This window comes from Ambystoma mexicanum, chromosome 4q (assembly GCF_040938575.1).
Source record: "Ambystoma mexicanum isolate Mex_15411 chromosome 4q, UKY_AmexF1_1, whole genome shotgun sequence".
In the NCBI taxonomy this organism is placed as follows: domain Eukaryota; kingdom Metazoa; phylum Chordata; class Amphibia; order Caudata; family Ambystomatidae; genus Ambystoma; species Ambystoma mexicanum.
The window spans coordinates 71,847,230-71,859,072 of record NC_090928.1 but is presented as its reverse complement, the minus strand read 5'-3'; the positions used below and the strand labels follow the sequence as shown (position 1 = coordinate 71,859,072).

The window sequence follows — 11,843 nt, the reverse complement described above, 5'->3', positions numbered from 1 at the left end:
CGTGCAGAGTGTTAGGGAGAATTCTCTGTTTAGGCTGAATTTCCTAACCTAGTGAGTCCCCCAGCAGCTTTGCTGAATTTCTGGAGTTTGTTTTTTTTCTCCTGCCAAGAGTGAGACTCTTTTCCTCACACTCTTGGACATGATTTGGGGTATTGCTTTGTTGATCTATGTGTTTTATGGGCTATGGGGTCTTTTACTCCATAGGGTCTCATGTGTTTTTTCTATGTGTGTTACACAGCACCCTCGGTGCAGTAACACAGGGGTGTCCTAGATGACCCCCACCATAGACTCCATACCCCGGGACTGACTACTGTCTCCCAGGGCATGTAAAGTCACCATTGGCTTTACTAGTCCCAAATTACTAACAGAACCGGTACAAACCATCATATTGTGGACGTACTGGTAGGGGCAATTCGATTGCCCCTGGGTCTGTTGTTCGAGGGGGCACTGTCCCATCCCCCCTCATCGAGTTTTGGCTGGTGGCAGTGGATACTACTTGTTATATTCCTTAAGAATATTCTCTATGGGATTTTCCCATGTATTTTACTCGCACCACTTTTTGGTGCAATGTTAAAGATACCGCCGGTTTATTTATTTAATATTAATTCACCGGTAGGATCTTTGTGCCAGAACTCGGTTTTAAAATGGCGTTTGTGTTCGCCTCTGTAACTCCAAACCAAAGGTCGAGCCCTTTGTTCCACTTTTGGCGGGCTTCTACACAGAAGCCCTCCAAAGTGGTGCCACTGTTTCTGGGTACCACAGGGGGTGAGGGAGGGGGTTTAGGCACCTTGGACTAAGTTGCCTTGCCAACCCAAGTCGCCCTCTTGCGTGATTGGCCCAAGTGGTGAGCCGCCCCGCTCACCACTTAGCATGTTTGATTGACAGCTAGGCTGAATGAATGGGGGTTTCTTGCATAAAAGCAGGGCTTTTGGGACTGGAACTTCAGAAGTCGCCACAGGACCTGAAAATCCGAAGAGGGAGAACCTAAGCCGACCTGCTACGATGACACCACCGGTGGATCCCTGCTGAACCGACTCACCACTTCCCAACGACAGAGGAGATCTCCCTGATAGAGAGTCTTCTTCCCTTGACTGGTGGGAACAACCAGTTTACCTTCTTTTTTCGCTTCCAAGACATCCAAGTGGTTGAATTGCCCGTGCCAAGCACCCCGGCAACCGGATAGCCACTTACACTTGCACCGCAAATAAAAGGGCCGCTCCTTTTAATTGAGAACTCCGTGGCTGGTTTCTTCCCTGGCAGTGCAACAACCTTCTGCTTTGCTCCCCGACGAGATACTCTCTTCCCCCGGACGAAGCACTGAATTGCACCCGCTGGCAGGAACAACTGCCCCTGCTGGAGCGTTCTCAACATTTTAAGGTACCGTGTCCGCCAGGCCTCCCTTTCTATAGATTACTACAAGGTGACCGTAACTCCTTAACCTTCTGGACTGGGCTGCCTGCCTGACCATCTAACTGGCCCCTTTCTGTTGTCCAACACTTTTCTGAACCTTTGTCGAGACTTCGGTGCACTTTCAACCGTGTGACCTCGGACACATTTCTTGCGGATCCTCTTAAAGTGGGTCCGGCTTTCTGAACTTTAACTTCACGGTTTTAACCTGCCTTCTTCTCTTACTGTGTTCATTTTAAAGTGTTGGGACCTGTTCTATCTATGCTTTGCCTTTCTCTCCCTTTTTAACCAAGTTATTAGAGTGCCATCTTCATTAAGCGCTCACCGCTGTCTGAAAATAAGTGTTGCTTTACTTAAGACTTGTCTAATAACCGTTTAAGGGAGTGTATATCTTTTAGTGGCCGTGTTTTTGAACTGCTTCATATTAGTGCCCGTGTGTTTACTAGATGTGTTTTTAAATAAATAATTATATCTCTTTTACACCAAGCTCTGGTCAGTGTTTGCTTGTTTTACTGTGCTCTCTTGACCTATTGTGTATGCTCTGTATACTGCCTAACTCTTCTTGAGAGAAGTCTGACTGCTCAGCCACAGCTACCAGGTAAATCTGGGTGGTGCAGACTGCTACCAATTGGGTTTACTGCCAAACACCTGTCGTCTTAAATCTTTTGCAGTGGTCCCAGAGGGAACTGCACAGGTTTCTGTCTAACACTGGTGTACAGCGGTGGGATTTGTATTGAGTATACACTTTAGTGTGCTTTAGAATTCTTTAGGACAACTAACCACAAAGCTTAGCACTAAAAAGCTGGTTTTCTAACTATGTCTGCTATGGAGAGTTATACCCTAGAATCATTGTCTGCCAAAACCGCTGATTGCTTGAAAGTGTTGTGTAGACATAAGAATCTCTCTGAGAAGGGCAAGAAAATAGAACTTGTAGAAAGATTGTTAGAAAACCAAAGTCTGTGTGGCACAGAGGAATCTACCCCCCCAAGCAAATGTAGAAAACAGTAATGGTATCGATCTGAATCAAAGTATTGATAATGAATCAGAAGAGGAAAGTGAACCTAATGAAGTTAGCCACTCTGAGCCTCTGTCTGCTTTGCCAACTGTACATACTGGGCCTATACCAGGTCCCACATGTAATCCTGCATAATTTGAACTTGAAAGAATGAAGCTTGAATTAGAGTACAAACGTTTTATCGCTCAATCTGAACGAAATCAAGAGTTAGAGTTCAGAAGAATCAATGTCCAAGCTGAGCAGAAGCAAGCTGAGTTGAAGCTCAGAGAAATAGAGCTTAATCATGCCCTTGAAATGAAAAAGTTGTCTGTGGAAAATGCTTCTCTCTCCTCTGGTTCCTCAAGGAGTTCCAGTCCCAAAAGACCCCACATGCCTAAGGAATTAGTGGGTATGTATGAACCGAAACTGGATGTGTTGGATTGTTTTAAAATGTTTGAATATAATCATGGGCTCCAGGACATCACCGGGAATGAGTTACTTCCTTGGTTGTTCTCTAGGCTTCCCCCTGTTGCGACTGATGTGGTAATGGAGTTGGGGGAGGTGGATAAGAAGGATTATGAATGTGTAAAACTAGCTTTAATAGCTAGATTTGGGAAGACCCCTCCCCAGTACCTTAAGAGGTTTAGGACCCTCAAAAAGCATGATGGTACCCCTTGGGCTACCTGGGTGAGTGAAATTTTGAAAAACTTAGAGGGATGGATTAAGGGTTACAGGGTTAACACTTATGAAGGAATGAAGAATCTTGTAATGTTGGAGTCCATTTATGATGCCTGCTCTCCTGAGCACAGACAGCACTTGGCTGATTCAAAGGAATTAGATTCTAGGAAGTTAGCTGAGGCTCCTGACTTGTGGGTTGCCAACAGGGCCACTCACAAGGATTCTGGGGCTACTCAGAAAAAGAAGGAGAGAAAACAGCCAAAAAAGAACTCCAAAGAGAATTCTAATAATTCCAAACCCAAAGAGGGCCCCAAACAGAACCATAAGGGTAAGCCACAAGGAAAACCGAATCTGGTGCCAAACCAGAAGGAGGCCAGAACAAGCCACCATTGCAGAAAGCATTTGGTAAATGCTTTGTTTGTGGCTCTACTGACCATGTCAAAGGAGATCCCAGATGTAAGGGTAAACCTTCAGGGGTCCAGCTTGTCTCCTTAGCCTTCGCTCCAGAGGAGGAAGTACAAATGGCAAGTGGAAACTTTCTACTACTGGCTGATGAACCCATTGGAGTCTAAGCCAGTGTTTCTTTAGTGTCTCTGGGTTAGTGGGAACAACAGAATTTAGATGTCTATAATTCTATCCCAGATAATACTAAAGAGTATTATAAGGACAGTGTCCAGGTGAATGGTCAGGAGACTCCTGCCATTAGGGACACTGGGGCCAGCATAACTGTGGTGGACAAATCATTTTTTCAGGCTGAGGATGTTGCTAAGGCACCCAAACGCCTCACCAAGTTAGCTGGAGGGCCTGTGCAGATGCTTCCCCAATTACCAGTTCTCATCCAGTGTAATGACATGACTGTGAAGATACCTGTCAGCATACAAAGTGGGGTGCCAAGAAGGGTTCTGTTGGGTAATGACTTGAAAACTCTTGGAGTAGTGTCACATACCCCCAGACATCCAAGTAAAAGGTTACAGGAGCTCACCAGACCTGCAAGGGAGAGAACCATGAGAGGTACTCCCAAGGAGATGATGAAGAAAGAGATCACTCCTGCTCCACTGGAGATGTCAGCTGCTGCATCTAAGAAGCCAGAAGAAAAAGGGAAACCTAAACCTTCTAAAAAGAACCCAACAGCCAGCACTCCAGTGCAGCCAACAAGGACTTCCCCTAGGTTGTCCAAAGTTACACCAGTAACCCCCCCTCCAGCTGAGGCTGAGAGGGTGGTACAACCCTGTGTGGTTGAACTAGAAAATGAGGAAGAGCTAGTGGAAGGCCAGGAACTCATTGGAGATCTGGATCCTGTTGACCATCCTGAGCTGCAGTCTTTACTGGCAGAAGGTCGACCCAACAGGGCAGACTTCAGTAAGGGACAGAGAGAATGTCCAGCTCTGGAAGGTCTTCGCCACCAGGCAGATGCTCAGGCTGAAGGGCAAGAGCCTGGGAAATATAGGTTGCACTGGGAAGATGGCCTCTTCTACAGTGAACCAACAGAGTCTGCACCTGGGGACAACAAACGGCTTGTAGTACCCCAAGAGAACAGACCACAGTTCTTGAAGTTAGCCCACGAGATTCCTTTGGCTGGTCACCTGAGTTTCAAGAAGACTAAGGAAAGTCTCTCACTCTACTTTTATTGGCCAAAGATGGGGGCTGAGGTAGATAAGTACTGCAGGAGCTGCCACACCTGCCAGACTTCTGGTAAGGTTGGCTCCAAGAATGTGGCACCTTTAGTGCCTCTCCCAGTTGTGGGAGTCCCATTTGAGAGAGTAGGGATTGACATTGTTGGTCCCCTTGATCCTCCAACCTCCTCAGGCAACAGGTTTATACTTGTTGTAGTAGACCATGCTACTAGGTACCCTGAGGCAATTCTTATGAGGACTGTTACAGCTCCGGCTGTGGCTAAGGCCCTCCTTGGTATTTTTACCAGGGTTGGGTTTCCTAAGGAAGTAATCTCTGACAGGGGGTCAAACTTTATGTCCCACTACATGAAAGCCATGTGGAAAACCTGTGGAGTTACTTACAAGTTCTCAACAGCATACCACCCTCAGACAAATGGGTTGGTTGAAAGGTTCAACAGAACCATGAAGAGCATGCTATATCTCTTTTACACCAAACTCTGGTCAGTGTTTGCTTGTTCTATTGTGCTCTCTTGACCTATTGTGTATGCTCTGTATACTGCCTAACTCTTCTTGAGGGAAGTCTGACTGCTCAGCCACAGCTACCAGGTAAATCTGGGTGGTGCAGACTGCTACCAATTGGGTTTACTGCCAAACACCTGTAGTCTTAAATCTTTTGCAGTGCTCCCAGAGGGAACTGCACAGGTTTCTGTCTAACACAGAGCACAAGCAGTTGCTTGAGAACGTGACTCCCAAGTAGCAATATTAATCAGCCACAGTTAAATTCACATTATCTATACACTAGTTATAATTATTTTCAATCTTAGTTTTCTTCAGATTTTATTTTAGACCGTTGTCTTTAAAATAATCTGATGCATATTTAAGGCTATTTGCAAGTCCCTTCGGTGTCAGGTCTAAAAGTTTAGCATCATCTGCGTAAAGAAGGGTAGGGTAGATTACCCCATTCAAAGAGGGAGGAAAAAGGCCTGGCAGATGTGAGGCAGACATAAAATCGGAGCCAGGGGACAGCACTGGCGCACACCTTTCTTTACTGGTGGAAAACAAACTTGTAGGACCTTGTCTAGGATTATTTTTTACAGACGCACTGGTGTCAGAGTACACACAGACAATCAATTGTGATAGAGAGACAGGAACTCCCATTCTCTGGAGTTTATTCCAGAGAAGAGAGCGATCAATAGAATCAAATACTTTAGATTGATCCAAGAAACCTGCATATAATACGCCCCTTCTAATCTTCATATATTTATCTAAGATGTCTGAGAACACAAAAACATGATCAGATGTCGAGAATCCCTTTCTAAATCTGGCCTGATAAATGGCAAGTATATTATTTTCCTCAGCCCAAGTCTCTAACCTGACCAACTGTAATGCACATGTTCTCTTCTGACCTACTGCCCTCCTCCATCTCCTCACCTGAATGGCTGGAATCAGATCTGTAGACGTCCTTACTCTGTCGGTATTTGAGGTCCTTTTCTTCTTTTCGTGGTGGTGACCTGTCTCGGTAGGAAGCCACAGTGGCCACCGGTGAGCTGTAGCCCTGTGGCTCCCTCACCGAAGCAGGCAGAAATGGGGAAAAAGCCAAAGGCTAAAAAAAAAAGCGATGCAGTTCACTGTTGTTGCTGGTAAGAGAATATCTGGCCTTGGTTATGCAAAGAGAAAAGAGAATACCAGTAATTGCTCTTAGAGTGACCAAGTACGTGGGAAAAAAAGAAGAGACGGAGGGAGACCATGAGGAAAGGCAAACAGACAAGTAGAGAAAAGGCTGGGGAGAACAGGCATGGAAGACAAAGTGGAAAAGTGTTTTACGAAAGGGGGAATAAGAAAAGACAGAGGGAAGAAGAAAGTTAAAGTGAGCAAAACTGTATGGCCTAAGGACAGATGAAGACCTGATTCATTAAATTATTTGCGCAGCAAATGGGGAATTTGCACGCCAAACTGCGTGTGAAATCCCATTTGTCGATTCATGGAATAGACTGTGTGGCACTTTTGCCTGCCTTGCGGGGACTTCGCGCAGGCTCGGCACAGCTCTGCAAGTGGCTGAGTGCCTTGCGCAAGTCACCACGCAGAGCGTTGGCATGGCTTGCACAGAGGGCTGGGAAGGGGGCGAAATGCATAAAATGACGAAGAACAAGGGGAAATGTGGGCATTACGAGGGACGGCCAGCAGGCAGTCCATTGCACACCCACTATTGCGCGGAATGATACGTATTCATGGATCTGACCGTGCAAACTCTCGGCAGGGAAATAGCCAAACAAAGCCCTCATCCAATCCGCCACCCAGAGGCAGGCTTACAGACACTTGCGCATGGGAATCACCATGCAGAGGTAAGATTGGGTGTCGGATTTAGGAGTGCGTGTACGCAGCCGGGGTTCTGAAATAACTTAGGGGTGTGTGTACACAGTGTAGTGCAGCGCAGGAATGGTTTACATGGATTTGCAAGCAGATTTTCCGAGTTTTACCTGAGTTATGATAAATCGTACGCATGTTGTCAGGGTGCCAGGAACAGTTATTGGGGACACCGCGCAGGTTCCCCGAGATGCAGGCCACTTGCGGGGGATCCCATGCACAGTTTGAAGGGTGCATGTATTTGTGCCCGTGAGAGCATGCAAAGGTATTATTTTATGTATTTGATTTTATATAGCGCACTTGCAGCCCGTAAGCATTGAGGCGCTGTTACATAAGAGAAAACGTAGTTACATGAACACGTCATTGCTTACTGGTTACAGCTGTTCTGGTTGTTTTTGCTTTGCGCCGGGGGTGTTGGGGGTGTTCCAACCGCAACTTGCGTATACGCTTACTTTGCGCAGAAAATTCCATGAATACGCGGGGCGCTCATTTTTTATTCTACGCTCTTGCTCGCGCAGTGTCGTCCTCGGCACGCAGCCTTTGCGGGATAAATGCGCACTTTTCCATGAATCGGGGCATCACTTGAATAAAGCAGTCTTTTATCAACAAAATTGGGAGTCTGTGTTTTATTTAAAGTACCCCCTCCCCCACCACACACTCCCAGAATGTGGAGTTTTGGTTCATCCGAACATATTTCCACAATAGCATTCTCCTTTGTAATACATATGTTCTCATTGCCTTGACTTATGTCATGTCACGTGACTGTTTCCAGTGGAAAAAGAACAGGCATAAACAGAGAGAGGGGGTAAAGTGTGGGGGGGGCAAGAGAAAGAGAAGGTAGAGAGAAGTGGGTGAGAGGGGAGAGGAGTGGAGAGGGAGAGTGGTGGAGAATAATAGGCAGAGAAAGGGATAGGGAGAGGGGGAGTGGCTGGATAAAACAGTAGGGGTGGAGAGGGTGAGAGAGGTGGAGCAGACAGTGTATGGGTAGAGAGAGGAGTACGAGTGTGGGAGAGGAGGTAGAAGCAGAGAGAGAGAAAGAGTAGGGTAAGAGGCAAGAAAGAGAGAGGGTGGGGTGGTGAGAAAGAGGTGCAGAGGAGAGTGGGGGATGAGAGAGAATGGGTTGTAGAACCTGGGAGAAAGGGGGAGATAAAGAGGAGAGAGGACGAGTGAAGGAAAGAGAGAAAGGAGAGAGATGTGTTTGTGATATATAGAGATGGTGGGGCGACATTGCGACAGAAAGTGCTGCCACAGAAGTAGAAAAGGTTTGAACTCAAAGTTGCCTTCGAAATTAGCTCTTTTCCGGGGTGTGCTTGGATTTACTCAATAATGAGTGTGTAGTGGGGGGCGGGAGGTCGTTAATACTTTCATTCGTGTACACCAGCATTCTGACACCACCATCCTGTGCAAGGCAGTTCAATTCCTGTACACGGGCATGTCTGGCACGCGCACGGGTGCAAATGAGACAGGTGGCTAAAATGGCTTCTCTTCGCGATGGCGCACAGGGGGAGGATTGTGAAACCTATATTTGTATAGTGGAGAGTGAGGCGGCCGGCGGCGGGTGGATATTGAAGGCCGAAGTGGGGGAGGCAGGAGACGGGCCGTTCTGAGGCAGAGGCGCGGGGCGGCGGCCCACAGCTACCCTCCTGGCCCCGGTGCCCCGGCCGCGATGCGTAAAGACGCAAATGTGCCTTGACGCGTCCGCGCCGGGCGTATTCTTGCCCCATCCACGTGCTGCTCTGCATCAGCAGTACCTATGCCGTAGATTAAAGAAGCAATTCCTCAAACAAAATATGTGACATACGCAATTATTTGGGAAAACACGCACACGTGTATTCTGCCGCCACACACGAGTTGGGACTGCGTATAGGTTCTCTTAAATGCAGTCATTGCAATCCCCTTTTTAAAGAGCCTCGCCCCCGCCTCCCTCTCCTGCACATCCTTCGGGCCCCCCTAGGGGGGCCAGCCCCGCAGTTTGAAGACCACTGTGTCTAAACCCAAGCAGCCAGCTGGCGAATGGAGGCGCACTGCCCACATCCTATAGGAGCCGAGCGCGGCGAGAGGTGGTGTTGGAAGGAGTCAGAACCCCCTCGGCAGCCGAAGTGAGGCCTGCGGGAGAATCGGCTCGGTGGGGGACGTCTGCGCACCTCGGCCCGGGAAGGAGTGCGAGGCCGGGCTGTTACTGGAGCTAAAACGGCTGCCCAGAGTTTCTATCCCACAGAAGGCACGGCCTGAAGCTGTGAACTGGGCAGTGGTCTCTGCAACTCATCGGCCCGGGGCATCCGTGTGGGGCTCGCCCGCCCCAGCGCCGCTCTTTCTCTGGAAAAGCCCCGTACCTGCGGGAGAGGAGGGGGCGCCCAGGCTCGTCTTTGGCATCTTGAGTTTCGGGGGCAGCCTCGGATTGGTGCCGGCCCCCTCTCTCGCATTGCTGCTGGATTCCAGGTGCTGAGTGGGACCAGATGCCCGGCGTGCCCGTGGACACAGACCCTCCGCGGCCCCGCTGCCTTGCCTCCGGTCCCCCCTGACCCACCATGCTGCCAGCAGCCGCCCTGCCAGGGGCCCCCTTCCCCGCTCGGGCCGTGCCCCTCCAAGTGGAAGGGCAGTGATCCTGCTGGGCTCAGCCCGTCCCGCCGGGCACCCGGGGGGCACACTTAGCGGGGACCTGCGCTGCCTTACCACGCACTGAAGGGAGATCCGCGCCCAGGGTTACTATGCAAGTGCGACTCATTTCTTGGGTTTTTATCACTTTGAACTGCCTGGAATACATCAGCAACGAGCAGCCCCCAAAGGGAAGGCGACACCGGAGAAGTAAGTATACACTTTGCCACCTGTTTGCTGTCACCCCACAGTTCTGCATGCGTTTGCCATCACCCCCCCCCCCCCCGCTAGCAATTCGCAGTGTCTGGCAGCAGAACCCCCATATAGCCCCAGACAGTGTCTTGTTTGCCCAGATTGTGCCAGGGTAGATTTGTAGACCACCTGCAATGCATTGCAGTTTCCAATGTAAGCATGTGGGCGACAAGGCGCCCACTATTGTCACACAATGTTGGGCGCTAAAAGAAAGGGGACTTCGTCTCCAGGGGAAAGTGATGCTTTAAGCCAAGCCACGGATAACCGCATGCCAGTCACCAACTCTTTCTGCATGCCCCAGGAAGGGTGCGGGGAGTTGGCGTGACATGCCAGAAAGAGAGGCAATCACGCCTCGATTGCCATGATGACTGCTGACCGTGGCTGCATGACATCACATGGGTGCTTCACTTTGGGGTTACGACAAGTTTGAGGAGATTGTGTTGACGTGTTTTAGGCATACATTAATAATTCCGGGCAAATAAACTCTAGAGAGGTGACTCCGTCGGGCTGACCCCTTCTCTTCTGCACGTCTCCCACTGAGCCCGTAATAGCGCTTCCCCGGGTCTCCCTGTCCTTCTCTCTGTCCCCTCCCTTTAATGTAGAGTGCTGCGTTGCTTTCTGGCTGGGTTGGCGCTATATCCATGGCATACATGCATCCACTCCATCTCTAGGGGGGGGGGTCCGAGAGACTCTGGGGTACAGGCCAGTTGATCCTCTGGACGGGACGGGGTGGACTGAGTCTCGCTTCCCCTTTTCTGAGTTGGGGGGGGGAGGCACCCCGCCCCTCCTCATCACGTTTGGTAGCGGAAAGTGCGCTTCTTGCCTCGGGCTCTGTTTTGGAAGAGCGCCGCTGGGGGTAGCAGGGGGGACGCTGGGTGGGATGGGGGGTGGGGTCGGGAAGGAGAGGAGAGGGCGCGAGGAAAGGAGAGGCGGTGGGCCGTAGATGGGGTGGAAAGGGAGATGTGGCTGGGCGGGGGAGACTATGGGGTAGAGAAGTGGTAGCAGGAAGACGAGGGTGGCGGTGGGGGTCAGCGGGTAGGAAAGGCGGTGGGTGCAGGGACGGGGACGCACAGGTGAAGATGATCTATGCCCAGGGGACGAGGGCTGCAGAGGGAGGCTCTGCTGGGAGCGATGGGGAAAGGGCGTGAGGAAGAGTATGGGTTCGGGAAGAGGACTTCCTGTAGAGAAGGCGGTGTGTGGAGGCAGAGGACCAGGAACAGGGGCGCCGAATGTGGGCGCGCACAGCGAGTTGGAGGAATGGCAGGGTGCATTGGTGCAGAGGCGAGAGAAGGTTTTTTGGGGGGGTGGGGGGGAGTGTACCCTGAAACAAAGAGTATTCAATGCAGTGATAACCACAGACTCCTCGTGCAAATGAGGGGGGAGGGGGGGTCTCGATGGGGGGGGTCTAGTCCACTTTCCTGGCCTGTTGCAGTGCACCCCATGGAGGCTGGAGTGCCGTTATCCACAGTGGGGCAGGCTGGTAGCCTTCACATTGGAGGGAGGGTTGGGGGGGGCGCTCCTTCCGGACACCCGGGAGAGACCCTTCTCTTCAAGGATGGGGAAGGGATCGTGGGGTTCCCCTGACTTGACAGAATGTGTGACGAAGACGGTATGGCGACTTTGAGGGGGTTGGCTGTTTTCGGAAGGGGAATTGAGGTTGGCTAAGAGGAGGTTGTGGCCACCTCTGGGAATATCCTTGGGGTCTGCATGTGCCTAGAGGGCAAGGGCGCCTTCCGCCTTCGGGGCAGAACCCCTGTCCTGCTATTCTAGATGAGCGCACTTATTGGCGGGTAGTTGGGCTTGCTCTGCCCTGGTGCGGTCGTGGGATGTTTCTACATGGTTGCGTAGATGGCATGGCCTCATTAGGGCACCGCAGAGGACTAGCGCCCAAGGGTAGTCAGGGGGGTGCCGACTTGAGCGTCCGGGCGTGATAGCCCTCG

The 11,843-nt window shown here is 50.4% G+C and overlaps 1 protein-coding gene across 1 annotated transcript in view; it reads left to right on the top strand.

Moving 5' to 3' along the window:
• The first annotated feature begins 9,032 nt into the window (after positions 1-9,032).
• Positions 9,033-11,843, top strand: part of RSPO3 (R-spondin 3) — a 244,542-nt gene continuing 241,731 nt past the window's right edge. Inside the window, exon 1 of the mRNA XM_069607503.1 lies at positions 9,033-9,861. Within this exon, the coding sequence (XP_069463604.1) occupies positions 9,765-9,861 (97 nt within the window). The 5' untranslated portion in view covers positions 9,033-9,764. The remainder of the gene's footprint in view (positions 9,862-11,843) is intronic.